Consider the following 26,793-nt stretch of genomic DNA (forward strand, 5'->3'; position numbering starts at 1 on the left):
CCACATGATAGCACTGATCACATCAAAGGTAGCTAGAAATGCTGGAGGAATGGTGAATGAACCAATGGTTGTGTTGAAATCATTCCATCATTCCCGGAAAAAGCACTTAATGATGGTCCCTCCACCCAAAAACCCCAAACAAACATGGCTTCATTATGACAAACAAATTTCAACGATCTACTAGTAGTCCCCTCATGTTAGTTTCCTCCACCAGACATCTGCTTTATTTAATCTTCCCCTGCCTGATATCTCTCAATACTAGCAACAGATTAACTAATCTAGGAGCATTTTGTTTTCTATAAAGTGGGGCAAATTGACCAATATACTGGGCAACTGAGAAGAATTATATCCAGAGGAGTTGAGTGACTCCTTTCCTTCCTACAAATAAAACCTACTTGCATGGAGCAACTGTAAATCCAATCACATCATGCATTATTCATATAATACTCTAGATATTATCCCCATGCAGAATTGCAAGCCATTGTGTTTAGAAAACCAACCTCGAATTAGTAGTTCTTATTTTCAGAGAGGCCAACAGAGGATGACATCCAAGGAACTCTATAACTTGCTACAGGCTGTTGGTTCTATAAATATAGGGTTTCATTTTTGAGGTCATATATAACTTCTGCTGCTTCTTAGATAAGGTTGTCAATGCCCTCAACATAACCACTCTGACGGATATACTTGGTACTAGTTGATAAAATTGGAAGTTGATGACAGAAAGGTGGATAGGAATCTTTGTTAATGGACTTTGATTTCATGACAACTATGCTGAGCTCCTTAACATGGATAGATTACATCATATATACTGTTTGATTGACCCCTTAATTGTTATTTGTGTGATGTCATACACCACTAGAAAATAAAGGTTTTTGCTCAAAAAAATTAACAATGGTTCAGTTCACCATTTTGCTTACAATAAATAAATAAAAACATTTTCTATCAAAATTTTATTTGCTAGAGTTGTTTTGCCCAACAAGCTGAACTGACCCAAGTTGTTATAAACCAATTGTTCATTCATCACAACAGTACTAGTGTGTGTGCATTGTGGGGGGGGGGGAGGGGGGGTGGAGGGGGGCATGCAGTTTTTGAACACATTTTGTAAGAGAAGTCAATCTTTAGTGATTAGGTGGCAATGAAGATGGAACCAGAAGCTACAAGATCAACGCCTCACTGAGCCAAAAAACTGAAAGACAATAAAAAGAAGTATTCAAATAGCAAAAGGAAAGCAGGAGTGCAATGAATTATGGTAGGAGTGAAGAGATAGTTGAATTATACAGTTTATGGAATAGATTAGGAAGAATATGGTAGGTCAATTAATTGTTGGTAGTTGATGTGTGGCTTATGAAGACCAAAGGCAGCACTGGTATAGAGCAAAGAAACCTGTGAATTCATATGGATAGCCAGCATGAGATCTTGAGTACCAAAGTATATTTCAAGAAATAGCAGGTAGTTTACCAAGAAAAAAAAAAAGAAGCGGGTTAGTTGATCCTAGGCTAATCAAATTTTGGAAAAAAAAATGAAAAAAAGATTGTCAGGATCTTGCAAACTCTTTTCAAACATAAATTCTTTCTGAGCCATGGACTCTACTACCATGTAAAAGCAATGGAATCATGAAGCCTGACATATGGAGGTTCTGTTTGTCAACAGATTACCCTTTGGTGTTGTGCAGCATGTATACACTAAGAATTTAATAATTGCTTGGCTACTTAAACATGAAAAGTGAACAAGGGAGTGTGATGCTGATGGTTGAGGGTGTTGAGAATGGTTTTGTGGTCGATACATTGGATCAGAATTGGCATCAATGATGGCGATCACTAAGATTTAACAATTCAATGTCTGAAATACTGACAATTGGACTGATCTCATCTAGCGTCATACTCGCAATATGTAATGCATAGTAAGTTTGATCATTCTGACTAACTTACTAATGGCGCAGCCTCATCGTTTTTTTCTTACTATATTATATTTTGGACAATAGATCATCGGCTTTTGTGCTTCTCCGATGTGGATTTTCCTTTGATTACACGCATACCATATTTATAAAGTACCCGTGATTCATTGTTTTTTCATGGAATTGGATTATGAATTGGTGCGATAAGCGTCAGCAACCACTAACTTTTGCAACATATTGCTCTATTGAGTAGTCTGCAAGAATTCATTTTTTCTTCTTGTTCTTTCTAGTGAAGACTGTTATCAGTCTATACTTGTTGCTTTCGATATGATTGTGAAAGATTTTTCTAATCACCTTTACTTCTCGAATTCCATCATGTTTATCAGCATTTCTGCCAAACAAAATGGTTTCCTTTCCAAGGATTATTGAATTGAATTGCTTAGTATCTATAAACATAAGTATAGGCATCTTCTCTTTATTTGTAAATCTACTCTGATTACAAAAGGGTTCTTATATTGTCATTTAGTATGAAACATGATGCAACCACAAACACTACATTATCTCCAGTGATCATAAAAACTGGTCAAAAAGCTTGGTTATGTTAATATAATCTAATGCAAACAACTCTTCATCTTTGATGGGGCCTGATAGAATGCCAAATGAGACATGGTGATGGCTAAAATAGTCGTCATGGTTTGCAACTCATCAAACGAAAGACAAAGGCAAAATTAATTGGATGGGAAGTGCAAGATGATATATATATATATATATAGGTGTTGGATTCCATCAATCTTAGTATAGAATGAATTTGAAAGCATGTATCCCTTTCGTCTGAGATATTGAGCCCTTTTCTCTGTACCTAATACCTGAAAAAAAAATTGTGAGAACTCAAAAGGTGCAGCATGAGACTTGCGTAATTTTCACATCCTCTTAAGGCGTATGACCGTCTTTAATATCTTAAATAGCATTCTTCCACCTGACATTTAGTTTTTCTTCTTCTTTTTTTTTTTTTTTTTTGTTTGATGACTAATTAAGAGTAGTTGTTACCAGATCCATTAGAATGGAGAAACAGGGTATGATTAGTTTTATAGAAGTTTTATTGTAATAACTGCAGGAAGCCCTTTTTGATACAGACATGATCTTGCTTCTTTGGGCTTGTCATTATAGCTGCCAGCTTCTCAATTACAAACATAAGCCCTTTCATATGGTATGCTGTTCCCTAAAAAGAAATGGTCTTAAGAGGCAAAACGTAGGCGAACTAAAGTATGTGGTTAGGTATGGTGGGTATTCTGTTGGAATGAACTCAGAAACATGATCATTTTCAGTGGGTCGGACGTAGGCCTCCCAGCTCTCATCAGGCTGAAAGTATAAGATGGCTTCTACATCCAGAAACCCCAACCCTATATCTTAGCCCTAACCCTAGAGATTCGCCTCAAACCTATCTTTTATAGAAAAGCAAAGTGTCTTGGACCGTAGATGTTGCCCACAAATGAAAGGAGCCACTTTTAAGTCTTGAAATTATGATAATGATTTCTTCCCACGGCGTAATACGCCACCAGTATTAATCCTCAAGCCATAAGTTCAGCTACCATGCTTCATGAGGTACAAAATATATACTTGGAAAAAAATATATACATATATTTTTCATGTATTAATTATAATTTAGCGTTTGGTGTCTCGTCCTACCAAATGCATCATCCCGTATATGCATGTTGATTGGGAATTGAGAAGCCTATAGGTTCAAATTTGCATGGGTTGTTGAACTTTAGCTTACCGCCCCAAAACAAGGTGGATAAGAAATTTGGGTGCTGTTTCAAACAAAAGAACATTGATTTGGTGGTCTATATTTCAACCTCTCCCTTAAGAAAAGATGTTCCTGTGATAAATCATTGTCTATGCATGCATGATAGGACTATAACACATATCTTTCAAACAACGTGAAGAGAAAATAACTATTCTCTATTTTACTTTAACAATGAAAAAAAACTATTTATCCCTTTTTGAGCTCACATGTTTTCCCGTTTTCATAAACAATACACAAAAAAGAATAGCTTATATCATTATTTATGTGGGTATGAGAGAGACAGCGAGATCTATGTTCCACCTGTTTGAAAACAATGTATGGCGACAGTTACCAGTCTCATGTACGCCTCTCTTCTCCTTGAATGCATGGAAGGAAGCTAACTGTATATTGCTTTGTTTGCAAGAATTTATTTCCTTCTATGGAGGAGGGTGTTACGTCAATAGTTAAAGTAGACTTTGTACCCATATACCTACAACCAGTTCCTTTGTTGTTGACCATAAATCTAGAATGCCTCGAGCTTAACCATTAATATTTGAAGGGAACGGATAACAGAACCATAGTTCAGTTCCACAGCTGCCGTATCAGGCTGTACTCTAATAAAATGGAAATTATTCACCCTTTGATAAGCCAAAACCGCCACCACCTGTCACCGTCTTGGTGGGAATGCCATAATCTAGGTTTGAAGTTAGGACCTCTGCCCAGCAGCAGATAGGTGCCAGGCTGCTGACCTAAATTCCATCGGCCTTGCAATTAATCTTTGAAACTACTTTTGAACTAATAATAAGAATAATCTCTCCCTCTCTCTCTCTCTCTATATATATATATATATATGTGTGTGTGTGTGTGTGTGTCATATGGGTCAGCATCAAGTTACAGTGATATAACCTGATTATATGTGCATATGTACGTATATGGTCCTTTGAGATAAACAAACTTATCTTCCAGATATGTATACGGTCCCTATTTGCTGCAAGGAGCCAGCACATATCTCGAAGCAGTTTTATATGGCATGCACAATGTTTCCTAATATGTTGTTTCTATAGCTTACTGGGCATGCCTAATCCATTTTTAATTACATTTGAAATGATTCGGTGCTGCACTTGCCACATTCATTGTTGATTCTTCATGTGTATGTATTGGGGGAGGAGGGTGTGGTGGTTGTATCTTTTCCAGTAGACTAGTTAATTTAGACTAAAGCAACCTAGATAACTTTCTCAAATTTCCTTTATTGGCAATATTCCAAACCCTATTTTTTCTTTTTTCAAGAAAGTATATATTCCTGAACTTAATCTAACATACTAGCATAGAAATCTTTGGTACTATGTGCTATGATATTTATTGTTATCCTACGACTACCTACGTAAATCATTTGAATAAATAGTTAGATACAATCACGGTAGGTGAATGTAGAGAAATTTGATTACAGCTAACTATGAAACCCTAGATCCTTAAAGGCTTGACCATAACTTAATTAAGAGAAACATGGAAGTCCTTTTTTTTTCTTGAATGCATCTATAAAATGCCATTCAAGTAATAAAAACGCAAGCATGGGGTGTTTTGTAATCCTAAGCAACAAATTCCCAAACATGTATCCATAACAGCAACAAATCACCTTACACTTGACCATAGACCACATATTAATTGGCTCCAAACTTGAACATGCAGTCATCAACATTCTAGGGCAATTGTTGGTTTCAGTTAGGTCAGCAAAACTAGGAATGGGAAACATCTGATTATACTATTATTATCTAGAACTTAAGCAACTATTATATATAGCACATACCCTACACACACACACACACACACCTTACATAACCCATTGCAAACATTCATTTTAGCTTAAATATGGCGATCTAAGTGTAGAAAAGAAAAGAAGAACATGAGCCCTCCAGGTTCATCTGATCACTTTAATTTGTGATAATTGAAGGAATACTGCAAAATAACTTACATATATATAGACCACCATTTGTGTATCAGACTTTCATATGGTGACTTAAATATCGTTTTATTTATGAATATGTGAGATGAAGGGATCATAGTTGTATCCTTCGTGCGAAAGAAGATCCACCTTCCTTCCAACAATTCACCCCAGGTGGATGCATGATCGAGGTAGGAGTGCTTTCAGAGCTGTCAAATCGGTAATCCAACGGTGCATGGGCGCGAAGGAAAGTGGATCCTTCTTTCACCCAAGTATACAACCGCGTTCCGAGGAGTGAGATTTCCATTTTTTTTTTTTTTTTGTGAGAAAAGAGATGGAATGGTTTTAAGTAGTTGTAGGTTAGAAACATTGCAGAGATGTTGAAACCGGAACCGGAAGAAGGGTATCGACCCCACCAAGCAATCCCATCCTTCTCTCTCTCTCTCTCTCTCCCCCACCTTATGTATAATATAATAAAAATACTATTTGTTAGCCCACACGTACCATCGGTCTCTGGTGTGACAATCTCCTAACCCTCCGTCTTCTCCCTCACTAACGAGAAAAGCTCTTTCTTTAAATACCTCCTCGGATATCCTTGCACTAACCTATGCGTTTGTCTTCTTCTTCTCAATATATATTCCGACACCTGGATCTATGCCCATATCTTCACCAATAGAGATTCTTAAGAGCAGCTAACAAAAAGAACTCCCACCACCTGTTACAATAAATTTTTCCTTTAGCTTCTTGGTCTCTCTTGGCACTTCTCACAGCTGAAGAAAATCTATCAAAACTAAAGAAAGAGAAGCTTTATCAATAGATTGAGGTGTTTTCTTTATCTTCCTTCCTAGCTAGCTCTTCTATATATTCTTCAGATAAGATGTGCAGCAGAGGCCATTGGAGGCCAGCGGAGGATGAGAAGCTCAAGGAATTGGTTGCCCGATATGGCCCTCATAACTGGAACGCGATCGCTGAGAAGCTTCAAGGGAGATCAGGTGCAATTTAGTTCCTTTGTAACTATTTCTTTTTTTCTCTTTTTTTTTTCTTGACAGAGAGAACTACTTCTAACATATTTAATTTCCTCCTAATGTTTCTTCTTCGGGGGAAAAGAAATTAAGAACATATTGTGTAAACTTGAAGATTTGTTGTTTAATTGTTTGCATGTGTTCAAAGTTTTGAGTTCGCTTTTGAAAGTTGGTAACATATTAAGTAAATCTTAAACCAGGGAAGAGTTGCAGGCTTAGATGGTTCAATCAGTTGGACCCAAGGATCAATCGCAGCCCCTTCACCCCAGAGGAAGAAGAACGGCTCCTTGCTTCACACCGAATTCATGGAAACCGATGGGCCATCATCGCAAGGCTTTTCCCAGGTCGTACTGACAACGCGGTCAAGAATCATTGGCATGTGATCATGGCACGAAGGTGTAGAGAGAGGTCGAGACTTTACTCCAAGAGAGCTTACCGCTCTGCAGTCAAAGAAGAGAAATACAAAGAAGGCAAAGAGATCAGGAAATCCGAGGCTAGAAATATTGTTACATTGGTGGAGAAATATTGTAGAGGATGCGGTGACTCCATAGCTAATAATCATCAAAATCACAAAGAGTTTTACTCTGAGATCCATGGTTATTATCCCAGCATGGTTGCAGGTAACTAAATTTGTAAACTTTAGTTTTATTGCATGGTGAATACATTAAAACATATATAGTCCTTATACTATGTTTGGTATGCTAATCATTGCAGATGGAGATAGACATAGAGAGCACTCAATCGAGTTCTATGATTTTCTCCAAGTAAACACTGACTCTACTGATACTACGTGTTGCTCGAGCATAGAGGAACAAGAGGAGACCAAGAAGAATTGCAGCGAGGCTGCTGTTCCTTTCATAGATTTCTTGGCAGTTGGAAGTTCCTCTTAACGATGGGTATTAGCAAAGACAAGCAGACACATTTGATATCTGTGTATGGTTTTAGTGCACATAAACCCTAACATCGTAGAACTTACTATACATAAATCTGTAAATTCTGCATAAGATACCAGAACTTATTTATATAAGTTGCATCAGTGGTGTGTGCAAAACGATCTCTTAATGTAAATGAGGATCCGCTCCCTAATTATGTACTTGGTCTTCTTGGAAAATGGTGATAGGTAATTTGCCAATCAATTGGACCATCTTCTTATGTGCATACAAGCTAGGTTTCGTGAAAGTATGCTCATGATTGGAATATATCTTAAACAAAGAGTATTTCCATATGTACAATTATGATTGTAATTCATGAATACCTTTATGAATTCTTTTTTTCTTTTTCTTTTTGAGAAGAATATCTTCATGATTTGTAAAGCGTGCAACATTTGCATTGGTGTTCAAATCTTCTGAAATGGACTCACAGCGGAGTAACTGCAACAAAACCCAGTTGAACTCAATTTCTCTTCTTCCTTGCAATAACCCAAGAGGACATGTGTGTGTATGTAAAATTTCTCTGCAAAAATCCTATTTGTGCTGTTTTCTTCACAAAGTGGGCACCCCTTTATTCCTTTTTGTGCAGTTTTCTTCACAAAGCCGGTCATGGTCGGCACCCTTTTTTTGGGTAGTAATTGTGCTACTACTTATTCAGCATGTGATTACTCAGTGTGCAAGCAATTATGCAATGTCCAAATTGGTCACTATCTTCTATAGTTATTGGCACCTGTTTTTTGTTGTGGAGATTTTTGATATACTAGGTCTCACATCAAAAGAATTTTTTTCATTATCGTCCTTACTGTAATGGAGGCTAAAGAGTACTGGTCCTCTATTGGATGATAAGCACAAGCAAAAAAGATAATATTCTGAGTGGTAGTTGGTAGTTTGCAGCAATCCTTTGAGCAAGTGGAATGTTCCTTGTTTCTTGTAAAGTTTTAAGCTTTATCGAGCATTTCGGGCACACATCATCTGAGACTTTCAACAAATTAGTAGTAAGCAAGCAATGATGCCATGATATGACATCTAACAACCTCGGCCAGTTATCTCCATATTAATATAGCAAAGCCACTATCAGTGGGAATATTCCCACTTAGTCATCCCTTAGAGATGATGGCCACCTTTTGACATGGGTTTCCATGGATTATCCACGGCCTCAATTACATCTTATTTAAATTCTATCGTTCATTCATTTAGTAACAATCATGAGTTTATGAATTTTGAAATTTGGACTCACCCATATAATCTTATAACACCGTACTGAGTCCTTCCCTAGGGAGTGACAATATTGGATGGTCATTAGCAACTCGATATGCAATTTTCTGAGGTAGGATGTATTTATCCATGTCTTAGTAGATCCTTATATTTTTGATAGATAGTATCCAATCTCTCCAGTTAAAGTGCTTCGCCGAGATTTTTGTTTTCAACTTTGCTAGAACTTCCATCATTACAATTTTTTTTTTATCTTTGAAGTATCAAATGTATGAAATCCTCCCAAATGCTCATGCTTTCATGGGTACTTTCAAGAAATCTAATGATTGCGGCATACACTAGCAAGAGGGGATTATTGAAGATTTATCACAGTGGACATCTACTCTATAGACATCCACCCATCCCTATCAATATAAGAAGCTTTAGAGTCTATAAATATCCTAGTCTTATATACTCAATTTTTCCACTTCAATAAAATCTTGCTTGTCTATATGTCATTGACTCGTGTTTGATCTACTTTCTTTTAGGTGGTAGATTTTATGTCATCCCTAGTGGATCTCAAAGCAAAAACTGGTGGATTTTGGGGATCAACAGCAGTGAGTTGGTGGATGTGATGGATCATGGTCATCTTCAATGAAGCTTGGTGGGTTCCGGTGATGTCAAGTCCTTCAATAGCAAGGCGAGCTACTAGTTATCTTAGCTAGCCTATAGTTTTGCCCAGTAATCTCTTTACCTTTAGCTTTAAAATCAAGATTTGTAAAATCATTATTGGGAATTGTACTGATATATTACCAGTTTAGTACAGTAGATTTAATATAATACAATATGCATTCCATATTGATATAGGCTCTCCACAAATTTTCACACTTCCAGCTATACCATTGTCTGAAGTTAGGCAGTATGACATGGTTTTACTTGTTTCAAATTGTTAACCAGATGATATAGCTCATGCGCACCAGTTCAGTATTGATACAATATATGGAAGGCATATAAATGCTCAATATGCCAAACCAATCTCATATCGACATAATAACAGGTTGGCAATGGTATAAAACTTGATATTAAGATAGTGAATCTTGATTATAAATTTCAATACCAAAGTAGTACCTCACTAGTACAGTATGGTAAGATTATTCTACATGAAATTTTTAATTTACTGACTTTATATGAACATTGTAAGTTAGATTGGAAATGAAAAGGAGAGTTGAAGACCTTTACTTGTCTAAGGATAAATTGTGTCATTGACATTCACATATCTCCAAGCTATTGGTACTCCATCATTTTATTCAAAAAACAAATCTGTGGAACAGATTTATGAGACAATAACGTTTCATGAATTTTGCTACTTAAGGGCCAAATTAAACTTTAGTTTGTACTTTTTAAGTAGTTATTCTTATTAAATGTTACATATAGAGAGAACTCAATTCAATTGCAGGCATTATAAGGAATTTGGGACCTCAAGACTTGTGAGCTATTACAATTTAGTTAGGAACTTGCATGCAAATAGTTTAATGTCCTCCATCCTCTCTTCTCCCATTTCTACCTTTCCTTCTCCTCCATATTCTTCTGCTTAGAATTAATTCATGGCAACTGCAGCTCTTGAATTCATCCTCTCTCCTCATCCATCATGACCCATCTCATGGTGGTACTTATGTGTAGGGTTGATGATGGACCAGGGCTAGAATATATACATTCATTTTCGATCAAATTTCAGACTGTGCAAATTCATTTGAAATTTGATATTTTATACATTTAAGTCTGGCTCATGACCAGCTCTATTTATACGGAAGCCACATGCTTAAAGAACTGACGAGAAGCTAATGAAAGCACTATCACATTTTTTTTTTTTTTTACTTAGATAAAATTTTTATGATCGGATCAATCATGAAAGGAATTATGATCAGACCGTCATCATTTATCACGTCTCTGAATCACGCTGCACGCATAATACTAAAAAAACAGGAATGATATTTGAATAATTTTAATAAACATCACAAAATCCGTTAGAGTTTATCCATTCTATTTTTTTAGTATTTTAATGACGTACTTCGAAGATGTAGTAGTTGATGACAGTCCAACTATAATTTTTTTCATGGCCGATCCGATCGATATTTTATCCTTTTTACTTCATCACTATTGGAGAAATAATATTTTTTTTTTTTTTTGAAAAGCAAAGAAAAATAAAAAATAAAATTTCACCAGGCTTTCAAAAATATGTCTGCTGCCTATCTTGATGTCCTAAAATTCTTTGCTGACGTAGACATAGATGTTTTCTTCCCCCGTTAGTTAATTACTAAATGCCTTGTCTTGCATTAGCGCCGAAGGAATCAATCCAAGTACAGATTTGTGACACGAAACAACTGAATAGGTTCTTTCACTGTATCTTTGGTGGAACACAGAAGCCCGTGATCTAAAAAATGTCAGCTTTCATGTGAGCCAAAAAAAAAAAAAAAAAAAATCTCCTTAAAATTATATTTCTTTGTTTCTTTTATTTACGTCATTGTCTGTGAGATTTCTGAGTGCATCAAATCACAGGGCCACCAGTCATGGACGGATGGTTGGCTCCTCACCAAAAGAAGTGCATGAAAAGGTGGCTTCTACAGCATGGTCCCCTCCCTTGGCCCTCCTTTGGTTGTTCTTGAAAGCATCACTTTATAACAAGAACAACCTTCCTTTTTCATTAGTTTATTTTATTTTATTTTTGAGTGAACAACCTTTCTTTTTTATTATTTTATTTTATTTTTGAGTGAGAACTTTTACACTCTACACGGGCAACAATAGTACTCATGCACAGAAGCACGGCTTCTACCAATTAGTTAAGAATAATAGAATCCATGGAATCAGAGTTGTGATGCCAGTTTTTGCCGTGGTATCATGCTCGGTCCTACTATTAGCTTTTCCTGACCACTTTTGGAGAAATTACGGTAAGCAGCAGGTTTCCATCAGTCACAAATTTAAGATTACATAACTTGTGGCACATATGTGGTCATAAACATATATTTAACGCATGGTGGTTTACTTTACGCTTGAGTTACCCATGATCTTAAGATTTTAGGAAGCAAACCAAAATAAATTAAAACTATAACTACGCAACTCATCGGGAAGGAAGACACAGAAAAATGACCTGAATAAATAGAAAGGGAGTTGGAGTAACATGAACACTAAAATCCACCTCCTAGTTTTGTTAGCAAGCTTGATACAAGCAGGGAGTCCACCTGCCAAAAGATTGAGATATGTGGGAAGAGCAGTCTGTCTCAAAGTTCTAGACTCCATATCCATTGTTTAAACTAAGCTAAATATCAGGTATCTGGAATTGGATTTCCTGTGAAATATATGTTGAGAAGTGTGTATAACAATCCCATTGCTTGATTACTTAGATCTCGAGTAATAGGATTAAAATTTGTTATTAAATAAGTAGACATACTATTGATGAATATTTTGCATATTCTTCGATCAGGATGAAAATGACGATGCACATTATATTTTGCTCCATTTCTTTCTTACTTCAAAAGGTTGGTCTCTATCTATGGTTGTAACATATGTGGCGACTGCTCTAGGTTGGGTTCCGTCTTTTGTACAACATATGCAAAATATATTTTATGCTTCAAACATGTAAATCACTTGTGCGAGATTTCCATATTCTGTATATATTGGTCAAAATACTTAATACACCTACTTTCCACAATAGCATAAACCAATACTTGAAACCCATTGGCCAACATTGTGGATACAACCATCCTGTAACAAGGTACGCTTCTAATGTCTTCAAGTTTTAGGTGGTGCTGCATCTCTGCATAACTATGTGTTTTTTTTTTGTTTAACCTTTTTCGAAAGTGAACATTGCAACTCTAGTTCTTTGGATGCGAATTGGGTCCCATGCTCATCGAACCAAGTGTAGCATAAAAACCTCACTTTTGTTGGATTTAAATGCCGGATCCTGATCCTATCGAACCGTCAAACAGTCCGAAGAAATCCCCAAATCAAACCTATTTGCATGCTTAATTTGATATCTGGCAATTGAATAACTTGGGCGCTTTCTTGAACGCTAATATTTTGGTCGATGCTTGGTTCCAGAAAGCGCGAGTCCTAATTCCTAAATCCCAACGGGAAAAACAATGACGTCCTGCTCTCGCCTTCTCGCCCCTCGCCTACCCCTACTCCTCCTCCTCCTCCTCCTGCTGCTGCTGCTGCTCCGCTGGTAATGGCGCTGAACTGCGCCGCCCACGGCCGCGCGATCATTTCCGCAGCCGTCCTCGAAGGTCGCCGAGCCTCGCTGAATCTCCGCCCCGAGGGAAACCCGGCTCCCTCGATCCGTAAGCCTTCAATCTCCTCCTCAATCTCTCCGTTCAGAGCCCTGTCTTTTCCTTCGGTTTCTTCCACGATTTCGATCCCCTTAGCTAGGGTTTCGGACCGGTTTCTAAGACGCGCTTGAAGCACCGATCTCGAGGGGAATGGGCGCTCAATTTGCGGCACTCGGGTTCGAGAATCGCCGGTTCTAGGGTTTCTTTCCGGAGAAGGTCAGGTTTTGGATGCTCGGATTAGGCTTTTTCCCCTCGATTATGGATTCTTTTGCCTTTTTTCTTTAGGTTTTAAGTTGATTTGAGAAGAAAGAATTGGAGAGCAAGAAACGGATCGTTGTTTGCTTGATTTGCAGGTGATTCGGCCTACTGACATTTGGGTGGATTCTTTGGGAGATGGCGGACTCGGTGGATGTGGTGTTGGAGTTCTTGAGGAAGAACCGGTTTATGAAAGCTGAGGCTGCTCTGCGAGGGGAGCTTAATAGCCAGCCGGACTTGAATGGGTCTCTTCAGAGACACCTTTCTGATGAGAAAGAAGAAGTGAGGGAAGATAGTGGAGGAGGTAATAAAGCGAGACAGCAAGGTACAGGCATCCGGAGCGGAGAGATGTCCAAGGAGTTTATTGTCAAGGAGATTGAAGTAGGTGGCATTGGTAATGGGTCCGAAAGCAAGAAAGGTTTGAGTGCTAATCAGGGCCGAGAGAGTGGCATGACTGATCTACACCCTTGGAATTTTGGTTCTGCTAATAGTGCTGCCAATTCCATTTCAAGGGTAAGTGATGCTACTGCCAGCAACTTCGCAGAGCTCTTGATATCCGAGGAACCTAAGCATCGCCATGGTTTGTTGGCATTAGAAAAGAGGGACTCTGCTCTTGAAACCGATGCTGATGCATTGGCAGAGCAAAGAATTTCTTCTATCAGGGGTAGAAGTAAAACTGTCATTGAAGTGAAGCCTGAAGTCAATCAAATGAGTGTTTCTAAGGCTGACAATACTTACTCCAAAGACCATTTGCTAGATAGCCTGTGGTTGAAAAGTGAGGAGCCATCAAAGGACTGCTCTATGAAGACAGTTTTTCCATTTCCCATGGACAATGCCTCATCTAGTTATGATGGTGCTTCAGGTCATGATAATGATAGAAAAGAGCTGAACGAGAAAGTGGAAAGCAGTGATAATGGAGAAGTCACAAAGGAACAGATAGATAATGTGGGGAGGCCATGCTTCTCAGGGAAGTCTCAAGAAAGTATAGAGCAAAAGAATACCAAGAGTTTTGATTTGGCTCATATTGGTGAAAACCACAGGGAAGAGCTACCAAGGCTGCCTCCCGTAAGGCTTAAGTCCGAAGACAAGTTATTAAATCTTCATCTGGAGGAAAAGGTTGACCATCAGGCATCTGGAATGAAGCTCTCAGGTCCGGACAACACCTTTATGATCGGGTCTTTTTTTGATGTCCCTATTGGGCAAGATGTCAACCCGTCAGGTAAAGTAGTAGTTAAGCCATTCAGTAACTATAGTTAAGATTCATTATATATAAAACATGACATATATGTTATGATGTTCTTGTGGCACTCAAAAGGGTATATTGACCATCCTCTTGATTCTCACGACTCTTACTTCTTTTCTCTGTTATTCTTTTCTTCTTGTGTGACAGTAAATCTAATTTTATTTTATTATATTGCCTTCTGCCTATTCCTTTTTGTACTGCCTTATACCTATGCCTTTTTGTATTCTCAAACTATAGGTGGGACATTATTTCAGCAATGAATGCATCATGCATGAATATGTCATTGCTTTTCAGGACCATAACTAATTTCTCACTGGCACATGATTTGTTGGATGGGATTATGTCATGCATTTCAGGACCTTTTATCCAACTTGAGAAGCATAATGAGGAGAATCCTGGGTTCAGCTCCATCACACATTTGTAGTTCCCCTTAGCTTTGCATCGGAAGACCTGATCATCTACCCTTTCAATAATTCATTCCTAGCCAAAAAGCATTCCATGCTTCAAAAATCTATATAGAAAGTTCCCCAAGTTCATCTTTCCCTAGAAATTTGGCACTTCTTATTTGATGCTTTTCTCCTATTCCTAGCATATCAAACACTAGCCGTGTCATACAAGAACCCACACAGATCGATTGTTACATTGCCAAGCATTTCATCAAGTACCTGTTTATAATATTGGATTAAAATTACTTGCTAATGACTGATGTTGGATGTATCCTACTAAATATTGGAATATAATGATAAAAAGGTTGTTTTGGGTTAAGATTTTGGAAACAAGAGCATACTGGAGGTTTAGGATCAGTTTAGCGAATCAAGGAATGATCTCATGATGGTTAAATTTCTGGGTCATAATTAAATTGTTGACCTAAGCAGAAGTATTTTTCAGTGTTCATTTGATTTACAGTACTTATAGCTTAAAAGTTAGACCAGGGATTAAGAATCTAGTAGTAGTTTCAAATAGAAATGAGACTAGTACCTATGACAGATACCTTAGAGTTTCATCTTTGATATAGTATCAGAATCTTTATCACTATGTTCCCTCTTCCTATGCTCGCTTCTGAAGAAATCAAAGACAATGCTAGATCTAGGTTTTGATTTCGCAATAAACAAGGAAAGTGAGCCTTTGAACTCATAGCTAAAAGCTTCTGAAGTTCCTACTAGGAGTCTGATGCACTTAAAATCCAATATCAAGTAATTTCTTTAGTTTGACCAGCCAGTCACCTACATTGCAGGGTTTATGAAGATGGGGCGAGGGTCAATGTGGACCTGTGCATTGAAAGGACTAGTGCACTCTAGGTAATCTGGTGGCTAGTTGAAAATTTAAATGGGCATTTTTAAGTCGATAATCATGAAGTAGGTAAATCATATGTTAATGCATTCTACAAAATAAAACACATCCTTGATTGCTATACATCTCAAAAGTAAGAGTTTTTCTCCTTGGAAGAATTGTATCTCCCAAGTGCAATCAGATGTCACTAGATAGTTGAACTGCTGAATGTCCTCATCATATACTCTGGATATAGCTAATCTCACCAAAAGTGCTATAACTGTAGAAGGAATTTTGATGCCTTTTCTCACCCTTAGAGGTCTTCTTCTCTTCCCATCCCCTTCTTCTTTATCTTTAGTTCTTCATGCTTAGGATCTCTGAAAATTTATGATGTTTCTCTTTTGTATATTTTTCGTAGATAAGTAGGTTGCATGATTGTTGTTTCTTACATGCATCACTGCAGATTCATGAGCAGTCACTTTTCTTGTGTTTCTTGGATTTCACTATTGTATTGTTGCATCTCTATGAAATAGATATTCAGTCCTCAGTCTTTCCATGAAGAACCAAGCTGCGTTATAATCATCACAGGAGTGTTCTTGGAAAGCCAGGTTATTTGATTTGTAAATTTTTAAGTATCATATGAGTGCAATTTTCCTCTTAGGGTAGCAGTTGATCACCTGATCAAATTAAATGACCAATTTATCAGATTAGAGAATATTCTAAAAGAGCTGGTGAGTCATAGATCCACATCAGGGAGTCAGCATTATTACCACGATCCAAAAAATAGCAAGGGATGGTATGGCATTTGATTCAGAGTTCCCATTTAAATTTTAGGCCCTATGAATGTGACAGAACTTCCGTCATGAATCATCTGAGTTCTCATATGGCTTCTTGAGGTGCATTTGGCTTACTGTGTCACTATTGGTTCATGTTGTCTTTAATTAATAATATAGATGTCTCTTCTTTATATTATTTTCTAACAGAAATATAATACCAAGTCATAAAGAAGCATTCTTCCCTTCTTTTTTTTCCTGGAAATTAGGAACAAAATAAAGGAAGAGGAATTGTCTGTTGTTTTTTTTTTTCTAGTTTATTCTTCAAAAAGGATGATGATAAATCATTGCATGGTCAAATCATCTATTAGTTTTGGGACCTACAATGCATCCAATAGGTGTTGAAGCCTTTGCTGATCCCATATTTCCTTGAACCTCTGATGCATCCAAATAGGCATATGGCCAGGCAATCAAACCAGATGGATGTGCTAATAGTTAACAATTCATATTCTCTAATCACCAAGTAAGGCACAGATCAAGGGCATATGTGCTTGACAGGAAAGAGAGACAGTAAGTCATTTAAAATTAAGTGGATTGAGATATGGGTTTTGATGCAGTAGTGTCTCTCATTTCAAGAATTCTATGATCCCCATCTTTCTATATTTTTAAACAACATTAGGACCTGTATCCTCCCTCCTTATCTTTATGGTATAGAGAGAAGTGTTGTACTCCTTTTCTTTTTCATTAAAGTGCTGTTTCATGCTCTTTTGGTGCAAGAGTTAGGGTTGAGAGTAACCATAGAGCAATAGTTGGGACCTCCTTAAAGGGGCCTGTGCAAATCTATGCAAGAGAAAGTTGTTGTTGAGGTGAAGATAGATTTGTTCCATCTAGAAGAGTTTATCATTATATGAAAATCAAGATTGTTAGTTAGAAGATAATGATTATTCAAAAGTGGTGAAACTGATTGAAGTTGTTTTTATCGTGAAAATTTTAAGAATGGTTTTCTTTCAAGGTGAGGTAAAGAACCCTTTAAAGTAGAGGATTAGCAAATTGGGTTGGATAAGTATCCAGCATAGATGAAGTGTTGGCCTGAGGTAGAGAGCAGATGTTTACATTGTTCAATAATGTACATGATTCAGTAAAGATGATATTATTTTTTTCTTGATCATTTTGATCACGGAAAGACCACTAGTCATGTATGCACATCTATTTTTATTAGCGCAACTGGCCATTTAGAAAGCTATTCTGGATATCCATGCAGCATGTTCTTACATGTTCTTATATCATTTTTGGAATACAGGTTCAATCTTTTGAGTTATGTAAGTCATTTGACTTGGGATAGAACTTTTAAGAGGTGTCATGAATTTTAGTGGTTCAATTGTCCATTGAATCATTAAGAATTGGCCTAATGATTTCTCTTGTGATCTGGATGGATTTATGCCAGAAAAGAAAACCCTTTAGTTTTGTTCTTTGAGTTTATGAGTTAGCCATAGCATCGGGATTTTTAGTCAATGTTTTTTCTTATTTACTTTTGAGCAGTCCCACTCTTAAAGGCTAAATGTGATCACAAATAGACAAAGTAACCTCTGCCTCCCCCATCCAAAAAAAGGAAGCCCCACTCCTCTCTTCTTCTTTCCCCTTCTTGTTTTTGACTCCAAATCTTGGTAGGTTATCCTGCCTTTTAACCTTCTCTTGGTGTTGTTTTCTCGAGAATTCGAGTAGTATTTGCTTCTTTATGTCTCCTCTGCTTATGATTAATTATTCCATTTAACATAATGATTGAGCCCATATCATTGTGTGTTCTACTAGAATTTATGCCCATTCTGCACTCTGTCAAGAATATTTTCAAGCTTTTCCTTGTTGATCTTTAGTTAGAGAATGAACGGTTCCATGTCTGCTGTCACATTTCTTTTATGGCATATCATCAGTTTATGCATTTATTTTTTATTTATATTATCTTTTTGCTTCAAGCTCACAAAATCATAGTGTGACAACAGGTGGGAAACGAACAGTTGGAAACAGCTGGTTATCAGTAAGTCAAGGAATTGCTGAGGATACTTCTGACTTGGTATCTGGTTTTGCTACCGTTGGTGACGACTCAATTGATTACCCAAATGAGTACTGGGATTCTGATGAATATGATGATGATGATGATGTTGGGTACATGCGACAGCCAATTGAAGATGAAACCTGGTTTCTAGCACATGAGATTGATTATCCAAGTGACAATGAAAAGGGAACAGGTCATGGGAGTGTTCCTGATCAGCAGGAGCGGATTCCAAGAAAGGATGAAGATGATGAGCATTCTTTTGCTGAAGAGGATTCATACTTATCAGGTGAGCAGTATTTACATTCAACAAACATTGAACAAGTTGCTGGTTCAGATAGGCCAATGGGGCTGAGAATGTCTGAAATGTATGAGAGAAGAGATGAAAATGATTTGATAGCTCAGTATGATGGGCAACTGATGGATGTTGAAGAGCTAAATTTCATGCGTGCAGAACCTGTTTGGCAGGGCTTTGTCACCCAGGGTAATGAACTTGTTAGATTAGAAAATGGGAAAGTCCTTAATGAGTCCGAACGAGGTCATCCTAATGATCCTTCCATTGAAGGTGATCCGCATGGTTCGGTTAGGTCAATTGGCATGGGCATAAATAGCGATGCTGCTGAAATTGGCAGTGAAGTCCGTGAAAGCATGGTCGGAGGGAGTAGTGAGGGGGACATTGAATACATTCATGATCATGATGGTGGTATAAGTGGCAAACGGCTCTCTCAATATGATACAGACAAGAGCTATTTGAATAGTTCTAAGAAGGATAAAGTAAGGGGAAATAAACAGGATCCAGATAACTTTATTTTGGCTTTGGGAAAGGGTAGTTGCCCACCAGATGTGAGTTATATGGATGGTGGATTTTCTTTTCCACCCCCTACGAGAACCAGAGATGTGTTGGAGGCTGATTCTGGTAAGTCTTTATGGTCAAGCAGGGGTAATACTGTTGTTGATGATGATGCTGATGAGTGTGCAAATGGCATGGTTACAGAGGATATGCTTGCCACATGGAGGCGAAGAAGCAGCAATTCTTCTCCTGTAAGGAGCCATAGAAATGGGAAAACTTCTGATCCTGCTAGATCATCAAGAAATTCAACGGCATCATCAACCTCGAATTATGCTTATGCTGAAAGAGAGGATATTAATGAAGGAACAGAGTACAAAGCAAATGATGCAAGAGAAGAAGACCCTGGGACAACACTCGAGGATGAAGAAGCTGCTGCATTGCAGGAGCAAGTAAGACAGATAAGAGCTCAGGAGGAGGAATTTGAAACCTTCAATCTTAAGATTGTGCATAGAAAAAACAGGCATGTTTAACCTCATATTCTGCTTAGACCATGCCATATTCTGACTTGATTAAAGATTATATTTGCTGTTTTCATGTATGCCAGTTTACTTTAGGGCCAGTTTTGGTTGTCTGACCATCCCCTATGAGATGCATTGCATTTTAAGTAGGAGTTACAAAGTGGAGATAACGAAAGAAGAGAGCTGCAGGAGGAATAGGTCATTGCTCCCCCAATCCTGATTTTTTTGGGGATACTGGAGTCCATCTAAAAGGTGATTTTGGTATCCCATAATTCTTGGGATTGCCAGATCAATGGCTTCTGCGAACCCCCATCCTAAGCCCCAAACAAAGGGGAAAAAGAAAAAGAAAATCATCCTCCTGCCCTCTCTTCACACCTTCCCAAGATATCACAAGCTGGTTATCCATCTAAACAGGCCTGTGATGCTAATGCTCTCTGGAATTTGTTCAGAGGACAACCCATTTATTTTTTCTTTTTCTCTCTTTTGTTTTCAGAAAATAGCTTGTTCTTATTTGCTTTTCTGAATATTCTTTTTTTTACTTTTGGTCTAACCCTGTTTTTGCTCCTGCTTGACTACAATTTACCAGAACTGGCTTCGAAGAAGATAAAAATTTCCATGTTGTTCTAAATTCAGTTATTGCTGGACGTTATCATGTTACTGAATACCTAGGATCAGCAGCATTCAGCAAAGCTATTCAGGCACATGACTTGCACACAGGCATGGATGTATGCGTGAAAATTATAAAGAATAACAAAGATTTTTTTGATCAGAGCCTTGATGAAATTAAGCTTCTGAAATTTGTTAACAAGAATGATCCTGCTGACAAGTATCACATCTTGCGCTTGTATGATTATTTCTATTACCGGGTGAGTATTCTTTTTTTTTTTTTTTAATGTTCTGATACATGTAAATGTGGTTCCAGTTCAAGTTGCATGTTAGATCTCAATCAGTTTCTTACTCAATATTTGTAACATAATGAGTCTCATTTATCCAATTAAAATAAGTTCCATCTGTTTGTTAATTTGTCATTATTATGCAATACTTAGTTATGCTCCACAAAATTCTGAAAAGAGGCATTTTGTAGGGATTGATTTGTAGGGTGTTCTTTTGTTAATTTGAAGAACTTCATTTGTTTCACATTTTGTCAAATGTAGGTTGTATTACTTGGATATTGACGTCATTCTGACTCATCTTGTTTATTTTATATAATGGACTCTGGCCATGCCTGTGTCTTCTAGGACATTGTCTTAATTATCTTAAGATGAAACATCACAGTCTCCCTTCTATCTTGTTGTAGACTTTTGTTCTTTTGTTACATGGGAAGCCCATCTCTTGCCAGAAGTTTCCATGGTTGTTAATGCTGCACCAACCCATCGAGGGTTAACAACATCTTATCTGGTCATGAAAGTTATGAGAATTTGATGGTCATGCTTTGCTTTGTAAAGTTAGAACCCATTTGGATGGAAGCCTGTCTGGTCAACTTTTATTGAGGTCGTCTATAGGCCTGTCTTACATTATTAATATCTTTAGTGGTATGATCTGCTGGTAAATGAATGAAAAAGCTGGTAGAAAGATATAGATATAATTTCTTTATATGTATCACTATGTGTTTTAGTCAATCAATCGGTACACTACAATATAGGGAGATACCAAGCATATGCTTACCATATGTATTATTCTGCAAGATATAGTCGATTTCATAGTTCAATGCATGTGTTTAGAGTTATCAAAGTGTCCTTGCTGCATGCATCTTAAGTGACCTGCATCTTTAATTTAACTTTAGCTATTAATTGTTCGTATAGTGAGTGAATAATCATTTTTCCTTGCTTGTCAGCTTTCATTGCACTGTCAGCAATTTTACATTATTCATCCTACTTCTCATCATCATGTCTTGAAACTTGATCTTTCACATAAATGCATTTGGACCTTAAATCCATTTTTTTTCTTTCCATTTTTTTTGTTATGTTCGTTGCTGTGTACTTGACATAATTTATCATCATAGCTCATAGACAGCAAAAACATATATAAAAGTATAAAAACACCAACTAGAGACTCATAGCTTCCAGATAAACAACCAAGATTTGCCATACCGGTCGTTACTAGTGCGTACCGATTGTATTGGGATAAAATGATATGTGGTATGGGGGGCTTATCATGCTCACTATGCCGAACCAATCTCCACACTAGGCATATCAATACTGTAATGGGATGGTACCAGTATGGTTTCTAACACCGAAATGGCATACCTTGTAAATAACTCAACCAAAAATAGCACGGAGCACTATTTGGCACTCATTTGCAAAGCAAATGCTTTATGAGTTTAAGAAAATTGTATTGGTTTCCTTAACACAATTATCTACCAAAGTAATTTCAGCTTGCTAGCATGATATGTACATTAGGACATTTTCAAAGCCTCAATCATACATGCCACCGTGCCAAGGTTTAGAATATGTGGATTGTGGAAATATTGGTTCAAGCATCATAATACGATGTACCATGTCATGCCATGTCTATGTAACAAACTGGTAAAACATGTGGATGAGATACTTTATAGACCAATTTAGTTTATCAAAAGTTGTTTGAAAGTGGTAAATAAACATGTTTTAAGCATGTAAACTTCTCCTTTGACTTATTAGAACATTCCAGAGTTTTGAATTAGGTTGAAAAAAGTATATTTGTCTCGGTGTGCATGATTGTTAAACAACAACTATCGAACCGAGTTGAACAGGGTGCTTTGGCCTGTATAGAACCAAACTGATATCAAGTCGGGACAGTTTGGTGATATGGCTCGATTATAAAAGCCCTCCCTCTGCCCTCTCCCTCCGCCAAATGGTCGCTCCCCCCCCCCTCTCGACATGACAATGTCATCAGCCAATAAGTGTTCCCCCTCCTCTCTCTCTCTCTCTCTCTCTCTCCCCTCTCCCTCTCTTCCTCCCTCTTCTCTCTCTGTCTCTCTCTCGCCCCCCCTCTCCTTGTCCCTCTCCTCCCTATGGATCGGTATGCCCCAGCTTGGTATGGTATGTTCTGGTACCATACCTAACCAATCGTGGCTTGTATGAGCTTTGTTACCGATCCGGCTGACCTAGGCTTCTAGATATTATGATTGACATGTTCAACACAATTGCATTACTTATGATTCATTGGAATTCCTTTTCATTTCTGCCTGTGAAATTTGATCTTCTGTCTTGCTGATCTGCATTGGTATTTCACTTTACTAACATTTGATTTGCTGATTCTATGAATGAGCAGGTGACTTTAAGCTGTGAAATGGCATACTTTTGCTACTCCTTTGTTAACTCTTTTCGTGCATATTGACGTCGGTTTAACATTGTGCTTCCTTTTTGCATATTATGCAGCTTGGAATAAGTTTGATTGGTAACGTGTTTGATTATTTTAAGATCCCATAGCTCATTCTCATTGTCAAGGTTGTGCATGCTTAAAGTTGGAAATGTCTTTGCAATCTAAATATGACTCTTTATAGGAGCCTCAATCTCTCTCTCTAGTTTACATCTAATCTGAATTTTGAAGTTCATTTAAATGGACAGTGTTAGCCTCTGTCTCCACTTCTCCATTAAAATATGCTTATGAATTTGTTGTTGCCTTTGAAGTATCTCAAGTAGAATGGTCAATACTTTGATTCAAGTTATCGAAATTCAGTGTGCTATTTGTTTTGTCTTCCTTGGCTATGGTTGTTTTGCTTATTCTCTTGATTTTTGCAGGAACACTTACTGATAGTTTGTGAACTTCTCAAGGCAAACTTGTATGAATTCCACAAGTTTAACAGAGAATCTGGAGGGGAGGTTTATTTTACAATGCCAAGATTGCAGGTTGTATGCCACAAGTTTATTGCTTAAACCTTGAAATTCATTATTTACATTTTTATTTCTTGTAATATGTACTAATACTCTTTTAAATTTTTTTATGCACACAGTCAATAACTATCCAATGCCTGGAGGCACTTCAGTTTTTGCATGGTCTTGGTCTTATTCATTGTGACTTGAAGCCTGAGAATATATTGGTGAAAAGCTACAGTAGGTGTGAAGTTAAGGTTATTGACCTTGGTAGTAGTTGCTTCGAAACGGATCATTTATGTTCTTATGTGCAGTCACGATCCTATCGTGCACCTGAGGTTATTCTGGGCCTCCCTTATGATAAAAAGATAGATGTATGGTCACTTGGATGCATTCTGGCTGAACTTTGCACAGGAAATGTAAGTTTCTAGATTTGTTTACTTTCAGTTTTGTATATATTTCAAACATTCTATTTGATTGTGTACTGTGTAGGTCAAAAAATATGTGTAAACTTTAAATGTGCCATTTTCATATTCTGTCCCATTACTTTTTCATAGTTTGAGGCAAGTATTCAAGCCCGGCAGGACATCTTGCGGGACACCGAGACGGGTACCATCCCATGTGTCGGGATATGACCATCTCTCAAGCATCTTGAATGGCACATCTTGAGACATCCCTTGTCCCAAGTGTTGGGATGGGGTAGAACTTTCGTTTCATAGAAAAATCGGGACAGCCCAATCCCATGGGATTTAAGATCTTACTTTGAGGCACTATGTGAATGTTGCCTTTCGCATTTAACCTTTCTTAGGGCATTAAGAAGATCTTAGCTTTGAGTAAAAAGTTAAACTTCTTGACTTACCCTGTTGTAGCCCACTTGGCTTTGAGTAAAAGGTCACACATCTTGACTTACCCTGTTGTAGCACACTTTTGAGGAAGAAAATGAACTTTTTAGCATGTATGAAATTTTAGCAACCTTATGTTATTTATCTCTGCTTGCTGTCCTTATTCACTTAGCTGAATTTTGCTGCAAATCTGTCTCCTGAAACAATTAACCCTGTGGTTGATGCTGGGAATCTACACCTGGCTTACCATGAACTACTACTATATCATGGTTTTCATCACATACTGTATGAAGCTCTTGACAGCAAAATCAAGGCATTTTGTCAGGAAAAAGTGGTCTCTTTTACTGATGTTTTGTATGGACTTTGACAGTTTGCTTTTTAAAGAGGAGGTCCAAAAAGGAAGGTCTTTATGATGTGACCTCATTTAAAGCTCTCTTTTTCTCAATCCAGCTACCTCTTGAATGCTCTTGTTCATCTTTTTCAAAATTATTCCTTCCATAGAAATCCTGCTTTGAATTGCTCTTAGAGAGTGGAATAGAAAATCTAGCCACATGATGACCTAGATAGTAAAGAAGATGATCTAAATTTTAACCCAAAGAATTATTTTAAAAAATCTTGATTATATCAGACATATTTATGTTTGGTCTCTTAGCAGACCTGTTTATATATTAGTTGTAACTGCGGGTAAAAGAAATTAATTATTCCTTTTTTGATAGGTACTCTTCCAAAATGATTCTCCAGCAACATTACTTGCACGTGTGATGGGAATCATAAGCCCCATCGACCAGGACATGCTTACAAAGGGGCGAGATACATACAAATATTTCACAAAAAACCACATGTTATATGAAAAGAATCAGGTTTGAATTCTTTCTTAATAGGTGATCTCTTTATTTACTAAGAATGGACTGTTGCAAATTATTTTCTTCATGTGTGTCATCTGATTAGCTGCAACAAGAGTGCATTAAAAGTAACGGTTTTAATGCCTGAATAAGTTATTATTAAGCTTCAAAATAGCCTATTGCTTTGTTGTATATACAGTTTCCAAAGACAAAATGCCAGGAGCATCTCTTCCAACAATTTTCATATCATTTCCGAATTGTTTTGACATCACATGGTATATCTAGGGGCTCTAAAAATTGTTGTATACTTGTATAGTTTCTCTAAAAATAGACTAGTGTCGTTGATGAAGCTATTTGCATCTTGTGGAGTGAATTGTTGTCCATCTATGTGTTGTCTCAGAAGTGGCCATCATTTTGTAAAAGCTTTGATGGCTACCACTATTGTCAAAATATGCATATCAGTCACATCAGGAATCTCACTTCATGAATAAAATTCTTTTCCTGTTTCTTGATATTATCTAACAATAGAGTTGTTTGGACTTCTTTTCAGGAAACCAATAGGCTAGAGTATTTGATTCCAAAAAAGACATCCTTGCGGCATCGGCTGCGTATGGGTGATCAAGGTTTCATTGATTTTGTTGCTAATCTTCTTGAAATAAACCCAAAGAAGCGTCCATCGGCATCTGAAGCACTGAAGCATCCATGGCTCTCTTTTCCTTATGAACCAATATCATCGTGAACTGTCTTCACTTGTGAATGCATTATACTGCTGGAGAATGTTTTTGTCTGCCTCATCAGCACATGCTAAATTATGACATTAGGATTGCAGACCTATAGGATTCTACCGTGACTGGATAGGCATATCGGAGAAGCATCAGCTGCCTCAAGAAAAGCTGAGGGTCTTATCTTCTCATGGATTTGCTGCTTCTAAGGTTGTTTGATCACATTGATAGTGGGCGCCGGCAGCCCTGTTGGTTCTGCGGAGCTGTGTTGTAGTCTAACTTTTGTTTGTTGTAACCCAGAACGTAATTGGGCATGCACTGATTTGTGTCTTCGCCTGGAAAAGGACTGTACTGTTGTATATGATGTGATTATTATTTGAGGCCTTTCAGTGTTGGTTGTGCCCCGGTTCTGACCTATGTTTCTTTCGAGGTCTTGTTAACGGTTGTTTTTCGAACGTTGGCATGGAAAAGAATTAAGAGTCAAGTGTACCATCATCCATGCTATTATTTGCTTCTGTGCGACATTTTTAACTGCAACAGTCATAGGATGAGCGCGAGTTTTATACATTTTTAACTGCAAATGGGTTGGGTTAGATTGGATTATAAGTGATTTTGATCCAA

The 26,793-nt window shown here is 37.4% G+C and overlaps 2 protein-coding genes across 4 annotated transcripts; both read left to right on the forward strand.

Annotated features, from left to right (window-relative positions):
• Window positions 1–6,213: 6,213 nt before the first annotated feature.
• On the forward strand, window positions 6,214–9,571 carry LOC105058663 (transcription factor MYB52). Of its 2 annotated transcripts, XM_073249398.1 has the most exons (4): window positions 6,214–6,608; window positions 6,839–7,258; window positions 7,353–7,571; window positions 9,307–9,571. In XM_073249398.1, the coding sequence occupies exons 1-3, from the start codon at window positions 6,494–6,496 to the stop codon at window positions 7,526–7,528; spliced, it is 711 nt and encodes a 236-aa protein (XP_073105499.1). In that variant the 5' UTR covers window positions 6,214–6,493; the 3' UTR covers window positions 7,529–7,571; window positions 9,307–9,571. The 2 variants fall into 2 exon arrangements, with proteins under 2 accessions (XP_073105499.1, XP_010939961.2); XM_010941659.3 differs by lacking the exon at window positions 9,307–9,571 and having other exon boundaries at window positions 7,353–7,969.
• A 3,182-nt stretch (window positions 9,572–12,753) lies between these two features.
• Window positions 12,754–26,587, forward strand: LOC105058664 (uncharacterized). 2 transcript variants are annotated; one of them, XM_010941662.4, is made up of 8 exons: window positions 12,754–14,554; window positions 18,618–19,583; window positions 19,662–19,977; window positions 20,562–20,841; window positions 23,695–23,802; window positions 23,907–24,185; window positions 25,325–25,468; window positions 26,001–26,587. In XM_010941662.4, exons 1-8 carry the CDS (start codon window positions 13,474–13,476, stop codon window positions 26,187–26,189), a joined length of 3,363 nt encoding a protein of 1,120 aa, XP_010939964.1. In that variant the 5' UTR covers window positions 12,754–13,473; the 3' UTR covers window positions 26,190–26,587. The 2 variants fall into 2 exon arrangements, with proteins under 2 accessions (XP_010939964.1, XP_010939963.1); XM_010941661.4 differs by having other exon boundaries at window positions 12,755–13,296; window positions 13,434–14,554; window positions 18,618–19,977.
• The last annotated feature ends 206 nt before the right edge of the window (window positions 26,588–26,793 follow it).

Source organism: Elaeis guineensis, chromosome 15 (assembly GCF_000442705.2).
Source record: "Elaeis guineensis isolate ETL-2024a chromosome 15, EG11, whole genome shotgun sequence".
NCBI lineage: Eukaryota > Viridiplantae > Streptophyta > Magnoliopsida > Arecales > Arecaceae > Elaeis > Elaeis guineensis.